We start from the raw sequence: 24,833 nt of genomic DNA, 5'->3' as shown, positions 1-24,833 counted from the left end.
CTTTTTTGACCATCATTTGCAACCAAGTATACACATTCAAATATATAATCAAAATAAAATACTTAAGGGGTACATGGCCCTTAAGTTGGTGGAACATGTGCCCCTTGATCTCAGGGTTGTAGGCTGGAGCCCCACATGGGTGTAGATTACTTAAATAAATAAGAGGCACCTGGGTGACTCAGTCGGTTAAGTGTCTGCCTTCAACTCAGGTCATGATCCCAGGGTCCTAGGATTGAATCCAGCATCGGGCTCCCTGCTCAGCCAGGAGTCTGCTTCTCCCTCTGCTCCTCCCCCGTGCTCATGATTTCTCTCTCAGATAAAATCTTTTTAAAAAATTTAACAAAACAAACAAACAAAAAAAAACAAAATAAAATACTCAAAAATGTGTGATGTACTCCAATTTATTTTTTCTCTTGCTTTTTAAAATTTCTGGTAACTATCCACTTACAGTGTCAGACTCACAAATGGAGAAACTACTCTAGCTACATTAGCCTGTTGGTTTCTCAAACATATCAGGCCTTTTACTCTTCCAGCTCCTTTTCATTCCTCATTCATCTCCAGCTCTTTCCCTGACTGGAAATCGTGTTCTTGCTTACATAACACCTGCTTTAAAAAGCTCTCCTAGTATATCTAGCATAGTAGTTTCTAATATTTCCTCTTATCATTGTATTTCTTCTGTAGCACTCATCACAATCTATAATAGCTTTGTTTACTTCTTATTTTCCATCTCTCTACTAGAATGAAAGCTCATTGAGGACAGAGTCCTTTTGGTCCCATTAGTCAATATATTCATAATACCCAGAATAATACTAGGTTCCTGACAGGTACTCAAATAGTTGTCAAATGAAGGGATATGCAAGCAGACTGAGTCATCTACTGGAATCAAGTGGGGTGGTAGTTTGCTCCTGATTCCCAAGTACAGGATGGAATTCTCCCTGAGACTTTCATAAAGTCACAAATTAAATAAAGGAAGGTGATTTTATTTCTCTTATCTGCAAATTAATAATTTTTTAAAAAGAAACAAATTATTAGAATAATGGGTGGGGTTATATAGATATTTCTAGCTCCATTAGGTCAAAAAAAAAAAAAATAAAAGGGGACAAGAACAGGAGACAAGGCTTCTAAGAAACTTGCTGTCAGTATACAATGAACACGAAGAGGTGGGCTTTGGAGCCAAAAAAGAAATTAAATAGCAGTTGATTATGCTTGTTCCTGGAGTCATTCTTGCTGTGCAGTAGTAAGCAACAATTCAAATGTCCACATAGAGAACTGAGGTCTCTGAACAAAGAACCATCTTCCAGTTCCTCTGGCTCTCCCCACCAAGAACATCCATTCACCATAAGACCAGAGAAGTACTCCTGGAGAGAAACATGAGTGGTCCCCCACCAAAGGAGCTGAGGCTAGAGGAAAGATAGTTTTCTTTTATTTCTGTCTTGGGCTGATAGTAGTTGATGCTGAAGTCAACTGGACTACACCAATTCTGGTCTGATATGAAGCATCCACTGGGTATAATAAGATACCCAGATGTGCATGAGCTGGTGAAGCAGGAGAAGCCAGGACAGCACAAAGTCAGAAGCTCACTCCTCTAGTGTTGGGTCCACTTGATGCTTTTGAGGTCAATGCCATCCTGCACCATCTCCCAGAGAGGGCTGCCAAAGAAGAGACATTGGGTGAGTAAGGGCTTAGATAGGAAACAGCTGACATTGGTCTCTGACCCCTGAGCCCTGACTTAACTCTATCCGTTCTTGTCTCTCCACTTCCTTGCCCTGACAAACCCCAACATAGTGGTTAACAAGTCCTTCCCAGCTCTCTTTAAATTCTTGTCAGCTCCAGCCTCTCCATAGCTGCCAAAAAACAATAACTGAGTACCACAGGTTCAGCTCCAGTGGGGCCAAGTCAGTGGCATCAGGTTGCGGTCATGTTCAAGAAACTCTCATCCCATTCATGAGATACTATGGAAACAGTTTCCCTAGTGGAACCAAGACCCCTGGGACCTATGTAAGCATCAAGTTTCTGCCTCTCTACTCATCCCCACCCAAAGAGACCACTTTTCAACACTTCTTTCTAGGTTTTTCTCTACTTCTCAGGGCTAGAGCTTAGCCCTAAATTACCAAGATATGTAGCATGCTTAACCAATTCCTACCAGCTTCATCACCCCAGAGTTGGACTGTGCTTCCAACATCCCTGGTTCCAATTCAAAAGTATCTCTTGCATCTTAGATCTGAGCATTTCATCTTACACAGAACTGCTGCTGATAAATCTCGGCTAAGCTCTAATTCCCTTCAGCTTGAATGCCTTGCATAATATTCCCAGACCAGATATTACTTCAAGGTGTTATGACTGTAGGATTCCGGTTTGGAGTTCCCAGTTAATTTTCTTCTACCCAATTTCACTCTTTTCTTGGCTTATCCCTCTCCTTTATGCCATGCATTCCCAGCATGCCTTTCTATGTATGACCTTTAACGTGGCTCCTTAAAGTTAGCTATCTCCTTTTTATCCTTTCTCTTTAGAAGTCACTTACTGTCATAGACTCACACACAAACTAAAGCTTTAGCCAGGGGCTAGTAAGACCATGTTGAATTCAGTTTGTAAAGGTCAGAAGAAACAGGTTGAAGATGCTGAAGCCAGAGGAATCTTGAGCATTAGAAAACTAAGCAAGCTGTAGATATTTCAGCAATACAACTAGACTCTGGGAGGGAAAGTCCAGAGCCCAGAGAGACCTAAGAAAGTTCATAAAGGGAATAAAGTATATACTTAAATTTCCTCACTCTCAATAACTAGACCAAGAGAATCCTGAAAGTTGAATTTAACCAGAATGGAGCCAGACTCTGAAAAAATTCAGAGGCTTCAATGTCCCTAGGAAGAAGTGGAGCTCTATGGCTACTAAGGGAAGCCCTGGTGGCAGCTGGCTGACAAAGCATCTCTTGACCTTGCTTATAAAGCATCTTTACAAAGAATACTCTGAGTAGTAGTTCTTAACATTTTGAGAATTTGTGTTTTTATTTTAGGTTTTAAGATTTTATTTATCTGACAGAGAGGGCACGAGAGAGCACAATCAAGGGGAACAAAAGAGTAAGAGGGAGAAGCACACTCTTCATTGAGCAGGGAACCCAGTTCGAGGCTTGATCCCAGAACCCTGGGATCATGTCCTGAGCTGAAGCAGATGTTTAACTGACTGAGCCACCGAGGCACCCCAAACTTTTGAGAATTTAAAGAAAACTATGAAACTTTTTTTTTAAGAAGAAATTTCTATTTTTTAAATTTTTTAAAAGATTTTATTTATTTATTCATGAGAGACACGCACAGAGAGAGTCAGAGACACAGGCAGAGGGAGAAGCATGCTCCTCATAGGGAGCCCGCTATGAGACTCAATCCCAGGACCCGATGATCATGGCCTGAGCCAAAGGCAGCTGCTTAACCACTGAGCTACCCAGGCATCTCAAGAATTCCTATCTAAGGGCAGCCTGGGTGGCTCAGCGGTTTAGTGCCGCCTTTAGCCCCGGGCGTGATCCTGGAGACCCGGGATCAAGTCCCACGTCGGGCTCCCTGCATGGAGCCTGCTTCTCCCTCTGCCTGTGTCTCTGCCTCTCTCTCTCATGAATAAATAAATAAATAAATAATAAGTTGGAAAAAAAAAGAATTCCTATCTTAAAGGGAGTTTTTTTCTATGTAGCCTACCATCACTAACTTTGTATTGATGTTAATACTATCATAATGAAAAACGTCTGATTTTATATAGTTATTTAGTTTTTAAAAACACTTTGTCGGGCAGCCCAGGTGGCTCAACAGTTTAGCACCTGCCTTCAGCCCAGGGCACGATCCTGGAGTCCTGGGATCGAGTCCCATGATCCCTCTGCCTCTCTCTCTCTCTCTCTCTCTGTTTCTCATGAATAAATAAATAAAATTTAAAAATGAAATAAGGGATCCCTGGGTGGCACCTCTCTCTGCCTCTCTCTCTCTGTTTCTCATGAATAAATAAATAAAATTAAAAAATAAAATAAGGGATCCCTGGGTGGTGCAGTGGTTTAGCGCCTGCCTTTGGCCCAGGACGCGATTCTGGAGACCCGGGATCAAGTCCCACGTCGGGCTCCCGGTACATGGAGCCTGCTTGTCCCTCTGCCTGTGTCTCTGCCTCTCTCTCTCTCTCTCTCTCTCTCTCTCTCGGTGACTATCATAAATAAATTAAAATTAAAAAAATAAAATAAAAAAATAAAATAATACTTTGTCATATTCTGAAAACAAGTAGCCAAGAAGATCCACTATCTTGCTTTGTGGAACTTTTTTTTTTTTTTTTAAAGTAAGCTCTATGCCCACTGTGGGGCTTGAACTCACAATCTCAAGATTAAGAATCACATGCTCTACTGACTGAGACAACCAGGGGCCCCAACTTTGTGGAATTTCTAAATCCTAAAATCCAAGTATTCTCAAAAGCTGGTTTTAGGCAGTATAAACATAAAGCCTGAGGACAAGAGAGGAGCCAGCACTACGATTTCTTCCAAAGGGTGTCTGGTGCATAGTGCATACCTCATTTCTCGAAGACGCTTAACATGGTGAATGCACTTCTCCACTGTGTAGTCCACTTCCTCCTCTGTAGTGAAACGGCCAATGCCAAACCTGAAAAAAGGCACAAGAGAAGAGCTCTGCATTTGAACTCTAGCACCAAGGTAAATTCATTCAGCAAATACTCAACAAGGATCTACTCTACAAAAGTCACGGAAAGAACATGGCTAGAGTTTCTCAGGACACGGTCTGTGGATCAGCCACATTAGAATCACCAGAGAAGTTTCTTATTCCTCCTCCAGTCCTAGTCAATCAGAATTTCTGAGTGTGGGACTCAGAAATCTTCACAAACTTCCCAAGTGATATTCAATGAAGTCTGAGAACTGCTGCTCTAGAAACTTCCAAGAAAAATCAAAAAGGGATAAGGAAAACAAGTCTGAAGAGGAGATGAATAATACCAAAAAGGATGCTTTTCATAAACGTTGTAGTTCAACTGACTGACCTGATAGAAGAATGAGCTAAATCCTCATCAGTGCCAATTGCTCGAAGGACATAAGAGGGCTCCAGGGATGCAGAGGTGCAGGCACTGAAGAGAAACATAAGGATCCTTGCTCAGTTCATCATCAACATCTGCTTTTAGCCACAAACCCCTGGTCTTCCTCCCATCCTCAGGTCCCTGAAGTCATTACATGGAAATAAAAGAGATATTCTAATTTGGTAGAGCTAAAGAGCCCAGAGCTGTCTATATTTTCTGGAATATGAACCTAGCTCCTCTGGTCCTTATGGAGGATATCATCCTTGAGCAAGGACACTACCAAAGCATGACAGAACACTATACCACGTGAGCTGAGTCTGACAACCAGAAGCAGTGGAGAACCAAGTGCTCACTCCCCTATGATTGAATACACCATCAGTACCAGCCTAGATGGCAGCTAAACCCTTGGTGGCCTTTGGAGCATCCTTTAATTCTGGGGGTCTGCAACAGAACTGCTAGTATAACACTAGAACAGATGCATGCATGCATCTCTTGAGGCCATAAAGGCACAAAATTCTACCCAGGAAGCCCTCTTAAGGTGGCAAACTTCAGCCAGAGCCAAGCCAGTTAAAAAATCAACACTTACAAAATGACCTTTATACTTAGCCAAGAGCTCTTCTACCTGTCATTTCCACACTTAGGAAGCTTAATAATGTTATACCACTTAAGAGGCCAGGCTAATGAGTCCTGCCACAGTTCCTGTCTATGCAGTTCAACTCACCTCCCTGAGGATAAGGCGACATCCTTGAGAGCCATCAGCAGACTCTCCCCTTCCACATATGCAAAAGAGAGGTTGATACAGCCTGCAAAGAGAATCACTATGAAAGAAGTTTCAAAGTCTCAGACTCCTCCAGAATGGGGATAGAAAAGGCATGTCCATACCTGGGTAATGGTGCTCAGGGTCCCCATTCATCACCACATCTGGAAGGCTCTTCATTATCTTTTGTGTCAGCCGATCTGCTAACTTTGAGATCCGCTTATGGTCGTACTGAGGAGCAGGCAAGGGAGGACTAAGCATAGTGACCATTAACAGCTCAGAAACACACAAGATGAGGATCCCTATTCCTGTGCCCAGAAGTGACTGTGCATCAGACCCACCTATCATCCTGTATTACAGTAAGGAGACCACTGTATCCCCAGCACTAAGCACAGCACCTGGCATGCAAAGGTGCTCAATAACCGGACACATGGTTCCAATACGCTGGAAATAAATGAACCAATACCTACTGAATGGACCTAGATTTTGAAGCCCATTATACCTCCCTCAGAATAAGATGCCAGCAGAACTGGGATAAGGATGGGTTTCCTAAACCTCCTCTTTCAGTAAAGGTCTGATTCATTTGTGCTAAGAAACTTCTAATAGGGCAGCCCCGGTGGCTCAGTGGTTTAGCGTTGCCTTTGGTCCAGGGCCTGATCCTGGAGACCCAGGATCGAGTCCCATGCCAGGCTCCCTGCATGGAGCCTGCTTCTCCCTCCGCCTGTTTCTCTGCCTCTCCCTCCCTCCCTCTCTCTCTCTCTCTGCGTCTCTCATGAATAAATAAATAAAATCTTAAAGAAAGAAAGAAAGAAAGAAAGAAAGAAAGAAAGAAAGAAAGAAAGAAAGAAAGAAAAGAAAGAAAAGAAAGAAAAGAAAGAAAAGAAAGAAAAGGAAGAAAGGAAGAAAGGAAAGAAAGGAAAGAAAGGAAAGAAAGGAAAGAAAGAAAGAAAGAAACCTCTAATAGGGGATGCCCTGATGGCTCAGTGGTTGAGCATCTGCCTTTGGCTCAGGTCGTTATCCTGGAGTCCTGGGATCGAGTCCCACATTAGCTCCCCACATGGGAACTGCTTCTACCTCTGCCTGTGTCTCTGCCTCTCTCTCTCTCTCTCTCTCTCTCTCTGTGTCTCTCATGAATAAATAAATAAAATATTAAAAAAAAAAAAAGAAAAAGAAACCTCTAATAGTAGACCTAGCACTGGGGAAGAAGTTGAAGAAGGAAACTGCTCTCCCCATACCTCCATCTCTTGCTGTGCCACCTCACATGCGGCCCCCAGCCCAACCACCAAGGGCGTGGGCACTGTCCCAGACCGCATACCCCGCTCCTGCCCCCCTCCACTCTGCAGGGCCTCCACACGTACACGGGGCCGGCGGCGAATGTAGATGGCACCAACCCCTGGGAAACAAAATTTGTTACAATAGAGAAAAGACTAAAAATGCAGATGAAACAAATTATCACTTTTGGAAGGGGTCAAAATAATCTTTCAACTTTTTGGTAAGCTTGAAAATTTCAAAATAAAAAGAAATGGAGGAAAAGGAGAAACAGCAGTAAATTCATAATATTTATAAAAATTATTTAACATTAGGAAGGTAAGTACTAGAAGGAGTAATGACCAAATGGTTTAAAGTAGCTCCCTATGGATGTCTGAAATGGCATCATGCAATGTATCATTATTCATTATTCATAAGAGCAAAATACCAGAAACAAGTCAGATATTCATCATCAGGGGACTGGGCAAATAAATTATGATACAGTCCACATAATGAAATACAAAGGGGGTGTATAAAAGAGAGAGGAAGCTCCTTCTGTACTGCCACTGTAAAATCTCCAAGATACATTTTTAGAAAACTGATGAAATCTGAATAAAGTCTGTACTTTACTTTAAAAAAATACACAGGACACCTGGGTGGCTCAGTGGTTAAGCGTCTGCCTTCGGCTCAGGGAATGATCCCGGAGTCCTGGGATTGATTCCTACATCAAGCTCCCTGCATGGAGTCTGTTTCTCCCTCTGCCTATGTCTCTGCTTCTCTGTTTCTCTTATGAATAAATATATTAAAAAATCTTTAAAAAATACATTATTAGATATAAAAAGGAAGATGCAGAACAATGAGTATACTATGCTATTTTCTGAGTAAAAACAGAGGGGGAAAGAGGGGATATGCGCTTGCAAATGCATAGAATAATTCTAGAAAAATATTCAAAAAATAGCCTTCCCAGAGGAGAACTACATGAATGGTAGATAGAGGTGAGAGAATTTCTGGCCTTGTACTTTTTTGTAGCTTTTAAATTTGGGAAAAAAAAAAAAAATTAAAATACAAAAGTGGAGGATGCCTGGCAGGTTCAGTCAGTGGAACACAGCCTGTTGACCTCAGGGTTGTAAGTTTGAGCCATATGTTGAGTGTAGAGATTACATAAAAATAAAATCTTAAAAAAAAACAAAAACAAAAACAAAAACAAAAAACCTTTGGGGAAAAAGCAAAGAAAGATCAGATTGTAATTAAAAATCGGCATAATCTCCCACAGTGTATCAAACAAAGCTTAAAAATGTATATAACCTGGGTGCCTGGGTGGCTCAGATGGTTACGTGTCTGCCTTTGGTTCAGGTCATGATCCCAGGGTCCTAAGATCAAGTCCCGAATCAGGCTCCCTACTCAGTGGAGAGTCTGTGTCTCCCTCTCCCTTTGCCCCTCTCCCTGCTTGTGCTCTCTTCTTCTTTCGCTCTCTCTCTCAAATAAATAAAATATTTTAAAAAATACATATATAACTTAAGGGGCACCTACCTGGGTGGCTAAGTCAAATGAGTGTCTGGTTTCAGCTTGGGTCATGGTCTAGCAGTTGTGGGATCAAGCCCTGTGTGAGGCTCTGCACTCAGCAAGGAGTCTGCTGGAGATTATCTCCCTCTCCCCCTGCTCCTTCCTCTGCTTATATGCGCGCTCTCTTTCTTTCAAATAAATAAATAAAATCTTTTCAATAAATGTATATAACTCAAGGCTTGGCAAACCCACTTACAGGAATTTCATGCCAAAATATGAGCATGAATCTGCAAAGATATTCACAAAGGGGTCAAAGATTTTACACAGAGTGGCCACTTGGTGAAGTTCATCTTCTTCCACATAGAACAACTGCTTAGACAGAGATTTATTACAAAGGATCTCAGTTTTGAAATAATTTATGTAACAAACTACACTTAATTAAGAAATATTTTATTTCCTCATCAAATTCAAGTATCCTCACTATGTGAATCTCTGCAGTTCCCAAGTTTAGAGAGCACATGCTCTGACCCCATGTCTGGACAGTGAAGGATACCATGTTATCTAAATCCACTGGGATTGTGATTTCAGAAAGTAGGAGTCTGGATAGTGAGATACCTATATACATTTAAATGTTGATCAGAGGGCAGCCCAGGTGGCTCAGTGGTTTAGCGCTGCCTTCAGCTCAAGGCCTCCTGATCCTGGAGACCTGGGATCGAGTCCCATGTCAGGCTCCCTGCATGGAGCCTGCTTCTCCCTCTGCCCGTCTCTGTCTCTCTCTCTCTGTGTGTGTCTCTCATGAGTAAATAAATAAAATCTTTAAAAAAAATAAAAATAAAAAAAAATAAGTGTTGATCAGAGCTTCTGCTCAATTGGTTTTATCAAAATACATTTACCCACAATAAAAGCCAATAAAGGCAACATTAAAGATAGGAGGCCTACTGTGGTTTTTATAATAATAACTCATAGAAACACTCTATAACTTCTAGGAACCTTGAGAAGAAGACATTTTACATATTTCCAAGAGCTATCAGTTTTTTTCTCAGAATGTATAGCCCAATGACATACACTACAAACATAGAAAGTGTACCAACATTACCAACCCCACAGGCCCTCCTCACCTCAGAGACAGAGAAATTTTATAGCTACTTCCAAAAAAGATAAAAGAAGACTGGAGAGAAAAGACAGAATTCTGGCTAGAAACATTCTTGGGCCAATAGGACCATAAGGAACAAATAAATATCCTTGAGAGACTAATAGGAACACATTAAATCTAGGAATAAACGCCAAGAGATATAAAAGTCCAATCTTCCCCTGCATTATAGAAAGACACAGGGAATGAAGGACTCAAAGAACATTGCTCTGAATATTATAGTGGGGCAGACAGGATAGATGGACTTATCTAGCTAAATTTGATATGACAAAACCCTTTGTTCCTCAACCAAATAAACCTCTACTTGCTTTCTAAGGATTTTCTAAAGAGGCAATGGAACAATGGACTGCTATATACAGTTAACTAAAAGAGTCTACAAATAGGCAAGTGTGTTCTTGGTTATTGCTAAAGGACACCTGCATTCTGCAAGACACTATGAATGTACAACTTCATCTGAGAGCAACGGCAGTCCCAAATGACTACAAGGAACATATGTCAAGGAGTTTACTGGGAGGTCTGAGAGAAAGAACTCTAGGAGGGGCTGGTACCTTTGGGACCGTAGATTTTATGACCACTGATGCTCATGAGATCAATTTTCATGTCATTGACGTCAAGTGGGATTTTTCCAACAGCCTGGGCTGCATCGGTATGGAAATAGACCTTTCTGGAACTGCAAATCTGCCCTGAGGAAACAACAGAGGGGAAGAATCATATCACAATGTTGGGAAGTCACCTGGCAGTGATCCCATAACATACCATGAGTTCTAAGGCAAAACTGCATCTGTCATTACCCTCTAGCCATATAGTAAATAACTTCTCACTCTCTCTTAGTCTCTTTTTCCATCTCTCTCTCCCACTCTCTCTGTCATTCTCAGCTAGCTTCCTTGACTAGAAAAAATAAGGGAAAGTACAAATCACCAAATCAAAACATCCCTGATATCCTGATGCCTAAGACTCATCTTACCTCCTTGACACAGGCCTTTCAATGTATCAGATTAACTTTTATATCCTTTGTAAAGGAAGCAAAGATTAGCAGATCTATTTGCTAATGTGCCTTAGGAGTTACAGGGTGAGTCTCTGGCTCTAAGTGAGCATAATAAAGAGATGTACTAAAGTGACAAAAGTTAAAGGGGAAGAGAAAAAAGAATGGTGTTTTGTTTTTGGCAGCAACTACAGTTAAATAGAAAGGAACAGAAAGAATACTAGACCAGGATCCAAATACTGCTATACCATACACAATAGGTCTTTGAACAAGGAAGGACTCATGCTCTGAAATTCCCTTTCCCTTGACCTCCCTCCCAGACCATTCTTGTTCCTCAGATGGATCCCAGTGGTAGGCATACATCAGGGTCCACCCATGATACTCACCTATTTCTGCAATGGGCTGCTTCACTCCAATTTCGTTGTTCACAGTCATGACTGACACCAGGCTGGTATCTGGCTGGATGGCAGACTCTAGTTCCTAAGAGTATCAGGAGCAAGGAGACATAAAGTACCAACAAAGTTCTCCCTAACTCAGAATGTAGGCAAGCTTAGTCTTGGAAAGGGGCCTTTCACCACCCACTTATCAGAATGGTTAAAACAAAAATAGCGCCAACATAAAATGCTGGCAAGGATTCGGAGAAATTGCATCACTTACTCACTTGGTTATTACCATTGGTCATAACGTAAAATGGCATAGCTATGCTGGAAAACAGTTTGCCAGTTTTTGTTTCTTACCAAACTACACATAAAATTACCTTGCGATCCAGTAATTGTACTGTTGCGCATTTATCTCAGAGAAATGAAAACAGATTCACACAAAAAACATACACATAAATTTTCATAGCAGCTTTCACCACAACAGCCAAAACCTAGAAACAACCCAGAGGTCACTCATCAGGTGAATGGTTAAACTCTGGTACTTCCCACACATTGACTATGACTCAGCAACAGAAAGAACAAACTACTGAGACATGTAACAACCTAAATGAGTTGCCAAAGACTTATGCTAAGGAGAAAAACCAGTCCCAAAACGTTACACACTTTATCATTCCATTTATATAACATTATTGAAATGAAAAAATTAAAGAAATGGAGATCAAATTAGTGGTTTTAAAAGAACAACAGGAAACATCACTGTGGTGATGAAAGTAATGTGATGGTGGTGGTAATTACACAAACCTCTATGTGACAAGTGAGTTCAAGTAAAACTGGGGCAACGAAAACAAGACCGGCAGACTGTGTCAACATCAATACCCTGGCTGTGATATACTTCTGCAAGATGTTATCATGGGAAAACCTGGATAAAGGATACGTGAGATCTCTCTGTATTATTTCTCACAATCACATGTGAATCGACAATTATTTAAAAGTTTAATAAAAAAAGAGGAGAATCTTTCCTATGTAAGGTTGTCAGAGTAAGCTGCAAACAATAAAGTAGCAAAAATCAAGGTTATTGGTGACAATACTGAGGCAGGGATCTCGTCTGACTAAAATATTTCTCTTAAAGGAATTATTAATCAGCCTCCCAACATCTTGCTTTCCTGGACACTGGTTTATAAAGGTGCTCACTGCCATGTTTCCCTTGCTTCTTGTTTGCTTCCTTCACAGCATTTATCCTAATTTGTAACTACTTCATTTACATGTTTGTCTATATATTAACTGTCCCCTTTACTAGAATGTAACCTCTCAGGAGGCAGGAACTAAACTTGTCTTGTTCATCCTGCTATCCGTGGTGCCACACACTATGGCATAATACATACTATGAGGTGAAAGAATAGCACACGTTAAGCATTATGAGAAATAAAAAGCCAGAAAAATACATGCTCCTAGTATTCAAGAGACTTAACCTGGTGGAGAGATAGACAAACATACAACAGAGGATAGTAGTAAAAAGCCATTAAGGAATTTAAGGAATTTAGAGAAAAAAAGATATTAATAGGGGTTGGGGCAGGGATGCCTGGGTGGTTCAGCAGTTGGGCACCTGCCTTCAGCTCAAGGCGTGATCCTGGAGTGCTGGGATAAGGTCCCATATCGGGCTCCTTGCATGGAGCCTGCTTCTCCCTCTGCCTATGTTTCTGCCTCTCACTCTGTATCTCATGAATAAATAAATAAAATCTTAAAAAAAAAAATAGGGGTTGGGGCAGCTAAAAAGATTTCAGCACAGAGCTGAACTTGAGCTAAGTGGGTAAAAGAGGGAGAGAATTAAGGAAAGTGCAAAGAAGAGGAGAAGAAATCAGGGGTGAGGGGCTATGTGAGAACAGACCCACAGCAGGATTGGTCAGGCCCAATCAGGGAGATATCAAGCTGTGTGCCTGAAGTGGAGAGTTTTATGAAGGGCCACAGTGGTCAACAGAACTAAAACACTAGGTGACAACCACCATGTCTGTTCTGAGATCAGTATTACCCTGATATCAAAACCAAAAAAAGATATCACAAGGAAACTGCAGATCAGGATCTCTAATGACTAGAGATACAAAAATCCTTAACAAAATACTAGCAAAACAAATCCAGTAACCTATCAGTGAATGTATACACCATATAAAGAGGACAAAACCACATGACTACCTCAATAAACACAAAAAACCAACTACTAAACCAAAATGCTTTCATAATACCCCTAAAAAAAAAAATCAGACTTGGAGGAGAACTTTCTCAATCTAATAAAGGACATTTATGCAAGAACAACTATGAAAAATCCACAGTTAACATCACACTTAAGGAGGAAAGCTTTCTTCTAGTATCAGGAACAAAATGAGGATGTCTGCTCTCATCACTTCTATTCAACTTTGTACTAGAAGTCCTTGCCAGACAATTGGGCAAGAAAAAAAATAAAAGGCATCCAACTTGGAAATGAAGTAAAACTCTCCCTACTGGTATATGACAGGGCTCTTCCCACAAACTGCATCTTAGGATTTGACTAGGGATGGTGGTATCCAAAATCTGATGGACAAGATGCATGAAATCACTACCGAAAATGTACATATAAGGATATGGGCTATAAAGGGAAATATTCTTCACAAAAACTACGCCTCCTCTTTAGAGAGATGAGAAACATCAGTACAAGGGAAGAAGAGGCTAGAGCTTTGCCATGGTGAGTGTTGAGTCCCTGGCATCCTACACACACACACAGCCAATGGCCCTCACACAAACCAGGAAGCACTGACAAAGCTGAGAAACAACTCCTCCAGAGAAAAAGAAAATAGTCCACACACTGAAGGAGAACATATGCTCAGTTTCTCTCCCAGGCCTATTTCTCCAACCTTCCCCTCACCATTAGATCTAGTCCTTCAAGCTCCAGCTGAGGCTGATAACAGACTTATAGGCTGAAGCCAAGCTCCTCCTATTTTGCCCCTCCTGTCAGTAGCCACTCCTACCTTCAGGTCGATGATTCCACTTTTCTTCACCGGGAGGTATGTGACCTGAAAGCCCTCAGCTTCCAGTGAACGGCAGGAGTCCAAGACACATTTGTGCTCTGTCTGAGTGGTGATCAAGTGCTTTTTCCGTGACCTATAGAACCTGGCCACCCCCTAGAAATTGGTGGTGGTGGAAGGAAGGAAGGGATACTCAGAGAGACAGCAAGGACTGCAATCCTTGAAAGAAAAAGTGGGAAAGAGTTGTATGCTCCAACATCAATTCTGTAACACTGGGCAGCGCAGGTGGCTCAGCGGTTTAGCGCTGCCTTCAGCCCAGGGCGTGATCCTAAAGACCTGGGATAGAGTCCCATATCAGGCTCCCTGCATGGAGCCTGTTTCTCCCTCTGCCTGTGTCTCTGCTTCTCTCTCTCTGTGTCTCTCATGAAAAAATAAAAATCTTAAAAAAAAAAAATTCTGTGACACCAAGTATGTGTCCTACAACTCAACTTAATTCTGACACTAACTACTCTGAATTAGTAGAAATCCTGCAGATTAAGGGGCTCAGTCCCAAAAGCCTAAACCTACTTCAGATGTCAGCCACAAGGCCCAGGTGGGACAAGCCAGACTTCAGTACTTTTGCCCCACTGGCTGCAAATTTAGGACTTCCCACAGCACCCTAAGGTTCAGTAATTCACCAGAATGACTCTCAAAACTTGCTGAAAGCACCACAGTCTTACAGTTTTATTATAAAGGATTTAATTCAGGAACAGCCAAATGGAAGAGGTGCATATGGCAAGGCCTGAGGAGGGGATGGGCACAAAGTTTCCATGCCCTGTCTTTGTGAATCCAGGCATGCCACCTGCCCAGTACATCCATGAGTTCGTCAACCTGGAAGATCCTCTGAGCCTTATTGTCCAGAGTTTTTATGGGGGTTTCATTATCAAGGCATGACTCATTAAATCACTGGCCACAGGACTGAACTCAATCTCTAGTTCCCCTCTCCTGCCCTGAGGGAAGTATGGCTGAAAGTTCCAACCCTTTAATCACATGCTTTGTTCTTCTGGAAAGGCCAGCCAGTCCCTTGCAACTAAGAGCCCACATGAGTCACTTCACTACTATAACTCAGGTATGGTCCAGAAAGGATTGTTATGAAACAAACAATTGTTATGTTTGTATAAACAGGATTGTTATGTAACAAAAGACATTTCTATTATTCAGGAAACCCCAAAGGTTTTTGAGGCTCTGTGCCAAGAGTTTTTTTACATAAAAAAACATATTTTATGATGCTACAGGTAGGAAATAGGGAACATGCCTATCCTTGCATCCCAGGAAAAAGCTTTTCTCTTTATTTCCACTTAATAATAAAACATGCAAATACGGTGACAACAATACCCAAAGCTGTCAGTATATAAGTGAAACTCAAACACTCATTCCCTGCTGATAGCAGTAATTATGCTACAATGTCTTCAGAAAATCATTTAGAAAAAAAAAAAAAGAAAGAAAGAAAATCATTTAGAAAGATGTCTTGGGATCCCTGGGTGGCTCAGCAGTTTGGCTGCCCTGGAGGCTTCCATCTGATAGGGAGAGACACCACAATGCAGTGAATGCATGCAGAAGCACAGCAATCAGTACTTCAAAATAGGAACATCTAAACAAACAGGAGGGGCACCTGGTTGGCTCAGTCATACAGCATGTAACTTTTGGTCTTGGGATTATAAATTTAAGCCTCATGTTGGGTATAGACATACTTGAAAATATAAAATCCTGGGGCTCCTGGGTGGCTTAGTTGATTAAGCATCCAACTCTTTTTTTTAAGATTTATTAATTTATTTGAGAGAGAGAGAGTGAGAGTACATAAGTGAGTAGGGGGGGAGGCAGAGGCAGATAGAGGGGAGAATCCTCAAGTTGACTCCCTGCTGAGTGGGGAGCCAATACAGGGTTTGATCCCAGGATTCTGAGATCATGTCCTGAACGGAAATCAAGAAACAGTCATTTAAGTGACTGAGGACCGGGTGCCCCTCAGTTAAGCATCCAACTCTAGGGATCCCTGGGTGGCTCAACAGTTTAGTGCCTGCCTTTGGCCCAGGGCATGATCGTGGGGTCCCGGGATTGAGTCCCGCATAGGGCTCCCTGTGTGGAGCCTGCTTCTCCCTCTGCCTATGTCTCTGCCTCTCTCTCTCTCTCTCTCTCTGTGTCTCTCATGAATGAATAAATAAAATCTCTTTAAAAAAAAAAAAAAAAAAAGCATCCAACTCCTGATTTTGGCTCAGGTCATGATTTTAGGGTTGGGAGATTGAGCTCCACGCTGGGCATGGAGCGTGCTTCAGTGACTCTCCTCTCCTTCTGCCCCTCTTCACTGTCCCTCACACATGCATGTTCTCTCTCTCTCTCTCAAATAAATGTGCATATATATATATATATATATATGCACAAAATCTTTAACAAATTAAAAACAATCTTTAAAGGGATGCCCGGGTGGCACAGTTGGCTAACTTTATAGACTCTTGGTTTCAGCTCCAATCATGATCTCAGAGTCATGGGATCGAGCTCCATGCTGGGCTCTATGCTCCTAAAGACAGGAGCCACCCCTAAAATAAAGAAATGATTTTTTAAAATAAATAAATCTTAAAAAAAGAAAGAAACAGGAGAAACTTGTAGCAAATAGATCTCATCAGAAAGAAAAGAGAAGGCTGAGAGGAAGGCAGCCCTGAAATCACATATAGAAGGGTGAAGGTGGTAACTAGAAGAGAAGCATGTCTAATTGCAAGTGGATTCTGGACTTCACCGTGACTAGATCAAAAGGATGGGGAAGGGACACCTGGCTGGCTCAGCTGGTAATGTGTGACTCTTGATCTCAGGGTTGTGAGCTGGAGCCCCACACTGGGTGTAGAAATTATTTAAAAGGGATGGGAAAAAGGGTTGAGTCACCATTATCCACTCCCTAAAGTAGCTGCTGTCCAAAATACCAGTAGTTAATGGTCAAAGAGCCACCTTCTTCATGTCCAACTACCTCACTGAACTTAGTTCAACAGGAACAAAGACTTAAGATGGAGTAGATCTCAGAGGGTTGAAAGAAGCAATAAATCAGAAAGAGCCTATGTTTGCTTATGTCTTTTTTCACAATAGGGTCAGAGTGGGTAGCTGGGAAATATATACAGGAACCCAAATGATGGAGGGCCAACTCCCAAGTCAGGAAAGCCCAGATATGTCTTCTCATTTTCTTACCTTAATTGCTATGTTGTTAGATTCAGTAGCGCCACTAGTGAAAATGATCTCACGAGGATCAGACCCAATCAGAGATGCTACTTGCTGCAAACCAAGAAACAGAGATAAATAACATCAGTTTTGCAGACAGCAATGCAACTGCAGACACAGCTAGGACAGAGCTTTGGTTCAAGAAAAGCTCCAGGTGATCCCTGGGTGGCTCAGCGGTTTAGCTCAGGGCGCCTCTGGCTCAGGGCGTGATCCTGGAGACCCGGGATCGAGTCCCACATCAGGCTCCCTGCATGGAGCCTGCTTCTCCCTCTGCCTGTGTCTCTGCCTCTCTCTCTCTCTCTGTGTCTCTCAAGATAAAATAAAATAAAATTAAATAAAAATAAAATAAAATAAAATAAAATAAAATAAAATAAAATAAAATAAAATAAAATAAAATAAAAATAAAATAAAATAAAATGAAAAGCTCCAAAAAAATAAAAAGAAAAAAATAAATAAATAAAAAGAAAAGCTCCACTGCATCCTATCAACTGCCCAAGAAGTTCTGTGCCCACTAGGGTCAGACAATATTTAGAATCAGTTCCATTCCAGATCCGAGGCTCTTTTCCTGCCTGATACAAAATAATAATAATAATAATAATAATAATAATAATAATAATAATATTAATAATAATAGTTATTTATTTAAAGTTTTTTTTTCTTTCTTAAAGATTTTATTTATTTATTTGAGAGAAAGTGAGAGCACAAGCAAGGGGAGGGGAAGATCTTAAAAAAAAAAAAAAGGGATGCCTGGGTAGCTCAGCAGTTGAGCCTCTGCCTTTGGCTCAGGGCATGATCCTGGAGTCCCAGGATCAAGTCCCACATCGGGCTCCTTGCATAGAGACTGCCTCTCCCTCTGCCTGTGTCTCTGCCTCTCTCTCTCTCTGTGTCTCTCATGAATAAATAAATAAAATCTTTTTTTTTAAGGGGGGGAGGGGCAGAGGGAAAGGGAGAAGCAGACTCACTGAGCAGGACCCTGGGATCATGACCTGAGCAGAAGGCAGGAGCTTAACTGTCTGAACCACAAAGGCTCCTCAAAGATTTTATTTTTATTTTATTATCTTTATTTTTATTTTAAGATTTCATTTTTAATATCCATACGCAGCACAGGGCTCAAACACTCCTGAGAACAAGAGTCAAATGCTCCACTGACTGAGCCAGTCAGGTGCCCCAATATTGGCTATTTATTTATTTATTATTTATGATCTATTTATTTATTTGAGAGAGAGAGATCATGTGTGAATGCGTGGACACGAGCAGGGAGGAGGAGGAAGAGGGAGAGAGACTCTTAAGCAGACATCTTGGTGAGTGCGGCTAAGTGTGGAGCCCAACATGGGGCTCCATTTTATGACCCTGAGATCATGACAAGCCAAAATCAAGAATCAGATGCTCAGGGGGCACCTGAGTAGCTCATTTGGTTAAGCAGCTGCCTTTGGCTCAGGTCGTGATCCCGGGGTTCTGGGATGGAGCCCCATGTCTGGCTCCCTGCTCAGCAGAGTTTGCTCCTCCCTCTCCCTCCACCTCTCCCTATGCTGTGCTCTCTCTCTCTCTCTCTCAAATAAATAAACAAAATCTTAAAAAAAAAAAAAAAAAAAAAAAAAAGAATCAGATGCTCAGGGCCAGCCTGGGTGGCTCAGCGGTTTAGCGCTACCTTCAGCCCAGGGCCTGATCCTAGAGACCTGGGATCAAGTCCCACATTAGCTCACTGCATGGAGCATGCTTTTCCCTCTGCCTGTGTCTCTGCCTCTCTCTTTTTCTCTCTGTGTCTCTCATGAATAAATAAATAAAATCTTAAAAAAATAAAATAAAAGAATCAGATGATCAACTGACTGAGCCACCCAGGCACCCCACAATATTGGCTTTTTAAAAAGCACTTATTGGGGATCCTTGGGTGGCACAGCGGTTTAGCACCTGCCTTTGGCCCAGGGCGTGATCCTGGAGACCTGGGATCGAATCCCACATCAGGCTCCCGGTGCATGGAGCCTGCTTCTCCCTCTGCCTGTGTCTCTGCCTCTCTCTCTCTCTCTCTGTGACTATCATGAATAAATAAATTTTAAAAAAAGCACTTATTGGGGATCCCTGGGTGGCGCAGCGGTTTGGCGCCTGCATTTGGCCCGGGGCGCAATCCTGGAGACCCGGGATCGAATCCCACATCGGGCTCCTGGTGCATGGAGCCTGCTTCTCCCTCTGCCTGTGTCTCTGCCTCTCTCTCTCTCTCTGTGACTATCATAAATAAATTAATTAATTAAAAAAAAAAAAAGCACTTATTGAGGGGTGCCTGGGTGGCTCAGTGGGTTAAGCATCTGAGTCCTGATTTCAGCTCAGGTCTTGATCTCAGGGTCATAAGTTCAAGCTCTGCATCGGGCTCCATGCTGGGTGTGGAATCTACTTGTGTGTGGGGGGTGGGGTGGGGGGCAACTTAAAATAAAATAAAAAGCCCTAATTGAGCTCTTGGTATGTATAAGCATTGTGTTAATAAAACACATCATCGGCAATATCTCATTGAATCCACAAAATGATCCTAAGGAGTAGGAACTATTATAATCTCCATTTTCAATGTGTGGAAATTGATATTCATAAAAATTAGGTAAAATTCCAAAGGTCATTTAGTTAGGAAATATAACAACCAATAAAATGCCTTCAGAGGGACTCCAAGGCCTGATCTCTAATCTCTTCCTGAAAGAGCCTCAAATCATGTCCACCTCCACCCAGAGCTATGAATGAAATGCCTCCCATAGTCCACCGAACCTCTGTCATCAGAACCTCCTACCCTTCTGTACTAACCTGGCGAGCATGTTCCATGGCTGCCTCACTCTCCCAGCCATAAGCATGTGTCCGGGAGTGTGGGTTTCCATAGTAGTTGACTAGGTAAGGGAGCATGGCATCAAGTACCCGAGGGTCCTGAGCACAAAAGAATAAATCAGTCTCCTTGAGTCCACAGATCACTCAGGCCCCACTCCATCCCCTCAGACCTGCCCAAACTGCCTCCACACACTCCCAACCCTTCAGACACCGCCTAGATTGTGCCTTAAACATTCTTCCATTCCCTCAGGTACTAAACAAATATCAGCCCAATATACTCCCACTCTCGACCCACCTTAAATCGTTCTACCAGGTGATTATCCTACCATCTCCTCAGGTAATCTACAAACATTGCCTTGTCCCGACAGCCGTTTCTACATCCTGCCATGTGATGCGATCTACAAGGGCCAGGAGTGACAAGAGTCCACATGTTGATGAAATCTTCCATTAATATTGAAGTGCTTATCATGTGCCAGGCTATGTCTAAAGGGCTCCTTTACACCCTTTTAACCCTTTTAATACTTGCCCAAATTCACATAGGTAGTAAATAGCAATCCAGCTAATTCCAGAACCTATGCTTTTATTCCTACTATAGTGCCTACACCGAAGTGATTTGATCAAGGTCAATAGCTAGTAAGTAGAACTGCTTCTAGTTTATTATAATTTAAACCTCCTGACTCCTGGCCCATTGCTTTTCCCAACACACACTTCACGATGACTCTCACTTCTGCAGGATCCAGTCATTTTGGTGCATTATCACTTCTGCATTGTAATTGTTATAAACAGCTTTGGGGAAATCTGCCTTTCCATCCTTACCAGAGGAGTTGTCGCTTGCACATCCATATACAGAGGTCGCAGCACTGACTCTGCCGGTGGAGCAGTGGCTGTATCTGAGGGAACAGCAGACTGGGGAGCATGGTCTACAACTGACAAAAAAAAAAAAAAAAAAAAAAGGTATGGAAGGGCCAAGCGTGAGAGAACCTATGTACACAGGGTATCCAAGACAGCAGGAGGTGAAAGCTGGATGGGAGTGAGATGAGCTGAAAGGACGAGGGGTTGAATCTCAACGGAAAAGCAAACAAAACATCAGATCACAGAACTTAAGCAAACTGTAAAAGGAGGTTAGGGAGAGAGACCATGTTCTTAGAGGGGGATGTAGGGACAATATTCGAATTGCTTCGTTGGGAGCAGGGAGGGATACGAAAGGGCATCCATTCAGGACTGTGGAAAGAGTAGGTAAGATCTCCCTCCAAGATTACTGGCTGGACGACTAGCATCTCTTAAAGTTGGCCAAGAGAGGTCTGAAGGCCGACGGAACTTGCAAGGCTCCGAAGGCCTGTGGGGCAGGATCTGAAGGCGAAGTCGACCGTTCTGAGGGTGGGCCTGAGGAAGTTTGAGGGGTGCAGCAGGAAGGCAGAGTCAGAGGGTCTAGGTTGCGCGCGCGGAAGAGGGAGGCTCTGTAATATTGAGGTGCATCGCCACGCGAAGGGAGAAGGTCCGCGCCTGCCGGGAGGCGGCGGCGAGCAGGACCCGGAGCGTACCGCGCAGGCGCAGCCCCCGAGTGGGCGCCTCGGACCTGGACCCCGGAGCTACCGGCACAGCCGCGGCCGCCCGCCTCCAAGCGGTTCGCAGCAGCATGGTCCCGCAGGCAGAGCCCCCCGCCCGAAGCGGCCGCAGTCCTCAGCTACGTGCTCCCGGAAGTTGTGCTCCGCGTCCCGGAAGCAATTGCTCGGGCCGCGGGCGCGCTCCGCCTCGCGTTCCGGGTGAGACGTAGAACTGAGCGACCCAAGCCGCGAACGAGGTGAGGTGGGGGGCACCGCGGCGCGGGGACCCGAACGCTAAGAGGGTGATGGAGTTGGGCTACGCGCTTATTTTCCTCCCTGGACTTCCCCGAACCCTTAGATTCGCTCCCCACCCCGCCTCCTCCGGCCCCCGCCCGGGCTGGCGGCTAGGCCCATACTCCCCTAACCTTCGAACCCCGCAGATGCCGGTGGCCGTGGGGCCCTACGGACAGTCCCAGCCGAGCTGCTTTGACCGCGTGAAGATGGGCTTTGTGATGGGTTGCGCAGTGGGCATGGCGGCCGGGGCGCTCTTCGGCACCTTTTCCTGTCTCAGGTGAGGGGGGTGGGCGGTGATCTCTGGGCGGGACTACCGGACCTTCCTGCCCCGCGCCACTTGGCGGGCAGCCTGGATAGAGCCTACTTCGTTTCAATTCCCTCGCTATTCTTTAACGAGACTGATTCCCTACCCACCATCAGTCTGGAAGGAAGGTTGGAAGCCTCGGCGCTTGAGAATATGAGTTCTGATTCAAACTGAAAGTCAGAAAATCTGACTCTTCACTCATTCTGTAACCTTAAAGCACGTTGGAGTCTGGGTTTCCTTAAGTGGAGAATGAGGTCAGTAGGGTAACATCTACCTCATAGAGTTGTGAGGATTAAATCAGAGCCCACATACCACAGAATGTGGCACATATTAAGTGCTCAATAAATGGTTACTACTGCCGCTGCTGTTATTTCCACTTGCACATAGTGAAACAGTTGTTGAGCAATTTTACTGGAAACAGGATGTAGATACGCAGCAGATAAACTCAACACCCTAATGTCATTTTCACATGTAGTAGAGTTAATTCCCGTTTTTCCACATTGTAAATTACCATTTACTGAGCACTGACCAAGTGTGAATTCTAAGTGCTGCATGTGTTCTCACAACAATCCTGTTAATGTGATGGTCCCCATTTTATACTTAGCCCATAAATTGCAGAGCTGGTGCATGAACACAGGTGTGACTCCACGAATCGTTGCTTTAACACCAGGAAACCATCAGAAAGATGTCTTTATTGGCGCATGTGTGTTCCATATATCCTGGAGGTAAAAGCGGAAAAACTAGCTCCTCTATGTTGCCTCCCACAAACTGAAGGCAGGTCATAGGATATTCTAATACCCCTAGAAATCGTGATGCATTGATTTCCTAGTTCTTACCCCCCTTATCTGGGAAGAGATAATGTCTTGCTAGACTTCAAGTGTTTGATTTACTATGAAAAATTGGGAAAAGGCAGTTATGTCATTTCTTGTATTTTTGTTCCCAGTTGGCCCCATCTTGCTTTCCTCCTCTCTTAGGATCGGAATGCGGGGTCGGGAGCTGATGGGCGGCATCGGGAAAACCATGATGCAGAGTGGCGGCACATTTGGCACATTCATGGCCATCGGGATGGGCATCCGATGCTAATCTGGGCAGTGGTTGCCCATACACCTACCCTTTCCCATCAGTCCAGCTCATGTACTATAATAAAACAAAATTCTTTGAGTAGTCTGTGTTAAAGGAATTTTTTCTTCTCACTTTGCACCTATATATACCTAGCTTACAGCATTGAATAGGCCAATGAGATTTGGTGTCAGTTTCCAAATCCTCTCTTTGTTAATCCAAAATTAGGAAAATTTTCCATACCTGGAACTTTTCATAGATTCTAGTAAACTATCGTTATTCAACCCCTTAAGGTTGATGTTCTCACCATTTTAAAGGTTAACTAAGGGGCAGCTCCGGTGGCTCAGTGGTTTAGGGCCGCCTTCAGCCCAGGGCGTGATCGATATATGGGATCAAGTCCCACATTGGGCTCCCTGCATGGAACCTGCTTCTCCCTCTGCCTGTGTCTCTGCCTCTCTCTCTCCCTGTGTGTCTGTCATGAATGAATAAATAAAATCTTAAAAAAAAAAAAAAAAAAAAAGCTTAACTAAGCCTACATTTCCTCAAGGTTGCACTGCAAAAGTTAGTGTTAACCCAAGTTAAGTCTCAATTCCAAAACTCTGTTCATCCAAAACTTGTTCAGATTTTGTGCAGAAAAATCATCCACTGGCAAAAAAATCCAAACCATCCAACACAATGTAGCCTTAACAGGGATCCCTGGGTGGCGCAGCGGTTTGGCGCCTGCCTTTGGCCCAGGGCGCGATCCTGGAGACCCGGGATCGAATCCCACATCAGGCTCCCGGTGCATGGAGCCTGCTTCTCCCTCTGCCTGTGTCTCTGCCTCTCTCTCTCTCTCTGTATGACTATCATAAATTAAAAAAAAAAAAAAAAAATGTAGCCTTAACTGCGTAAACCTCATAATTTTCTAACCCACCACCCATGAGGATGTCATTTGTATAAAATGAACGCCGCCCCTCCCCCCACACACAATTCTGTTAATTGGCTTCATAAGGTAGTTTCCTTATAAGGCCAAGTGACACACCCCTACTATGGCCATACATCCCGCAACAGATTGCGCTTTAAACTGCATTGCCCCTCAAGGAAAATGGTAATGTTATAATGCACATAAACTACAGGGGTCTATTTGGGGGGTGGGGGGGTGTTAAGGACACTACAGAAGAACTACAGCAACAACACTTCTGTTACATGTGGCCTCAGGAATGCATTACCTGTAAGATTAAGAATTCATTTGAACTATTTTGTCACACTATTCAAATTACTTCTATCCTTGCTTTAATATCATTTACAACTCATTCTGTGACAGTGGGGAAATTACTTTTCTCTTGCCACCTCTTTTTAACATTTGAAATTAAGTAAGTCTACCTTTGTTAGCTCATCTCCCTGGAAAGTAATGATAAAACATGGGTAAGACATGAATCAAGAAAAAAATTTAGGCGATGCTTGGATGGCTAAGCGGTTTGGTGTCTGCCTTCAGCCTAGGGTGTGATCCTGGTGACCCGGTATCAAGTCCTGCATCAGGCTCCCTGCATGGAGCCTGCTTCTCCCTTT

General features: G+C 43.1%; 2 protein-coding genes across 3 annotated transcripts; one reads left to right on the top strand and one right to left on the bottom strand.

Moving 5' to 3' along the window:
• Positions 1-964: 964 nt before the first annotated feature.
• On the bottom strand, positions 965-22,191 carry NFS1 (NFS1 cysteine desulfurase). 2 transcript variants are annotated; one of them, XM_072736000.1, is made up of 13 exons: positions 22,054-22,191; positions 20,901-21,010; positions 20,067-20,183; positions 17,256-17,339; positions 14,052-14,204; positions 11,062-11,155; positions 10,242-10,376; positions 7,028-7,185; positions 5,918-6,023; positions 5,757-5,838; positions 5,003-5,086; positions 4,525-4,614; positions 965-1,649 (listed from the first exon to the last, which is right to left on the bottom strand). In XM_072736000.1, the coding sequence occupies exons 2-13, from the start codon at positions 20,925-20,927 to the stop codon at positions 1,586-1,588; spliced, it is 1,194 nt and encodes a 397-aa protein (XP_072592101.1). In that variant the 5' UTR covers positions 20,928-21,010; positions 22,054-22,191; the 3' UTR covers positions 965-1,585. The 2 variants fall into 2 exon arrangements, with proteins under 2 accessions (XP_072592101.1, XP_025865579.1); XM_026009794.2 differs by lacking the exon at positions 22,054-22,191 and adding an exon at positions 21,626-21,807.
• On the top strand, positions 21,746-23,390 carry ROMO1 (reactive oxygen species modulator 1). Its single transcript, XM_026009795.2, has 3 exons — positions 21,746-21,885; positions 22,069-22,199; positions 23,201-23,390. Exons 2-3 carry the CDS (start codon positions 22,069-22,071, stop codon positions 23,307-23,309), a joined length of 240 nt encoding a protein of 79 aa, XP_025865580.1. The 5' UTR covers positions 21,746-21,885; the 3' UTR covers positions 23,310-23,390.
• The last annotated feature ends 1,443 nt before the right edge of the window (positions 23,391-24,833 follow it).

The sequence above is a fragment of the Vulpes vulpes genome, chromosome 14 (genome assembly GCF_048418805.1).
Source record: "Vulpes vulpes isolate BD-2025 chromosome 14, VulVul3, whole genome shotgun sequence".
Lineage (NCBI taxonomy): Eukaryota > Metazoa > Chordata > Mammalia > Carnivora > Canidae > Vulpes > Vulpes vulpes.
This window is presented reverse-complemented; position numbering and strand designations above follow the sequence as displayed.

What these genes read in the sequence shown, in the direction of transcription:
- NFS1 (XM_026009794.2), bottom strand. Translation starts at nt 21,722, where the DNA reads ATGCTGCTGCGAACCGCTTGGAGGCGGGCGGCCGCGGCTGTGCCGGTA. An exon ending in GCAGCCCATTGCAGAAATAG is followed by an intron (nt 10,377 to 11,061) that starts GTGAGTATCATG and finishes TTGTTTCCTCAG; the next exon opens with GGCAGATTTGCAGTTCCAGA. An exon ending in AAGCGTCTTCGAGAAATGAG is followed by an intron (nt 1,650 to 4,524) that starts GTATGCACTATG and finishes CTTCTTTGGCAG; the next exon opens with CCCTCTCTGGGAGATGGTGC.
- ROMO1 (XM_026009795.2), top strand. Translation starts at nt 22,069, where the DNA reads ATGCCGGTGGCCGTGGGGCCCTACGGACAGTCCCAGCCGAGCTGCTTT. An exon ending in GGCACCTTTTCCTGTCTCAG is followed by an intron (nt 22,200 to 23,200) that starts GTGAGGGGGGTG and finishes CTCCTCTCTTAG; the next exon opens with GATCGGAATGCGGGGTCGGG.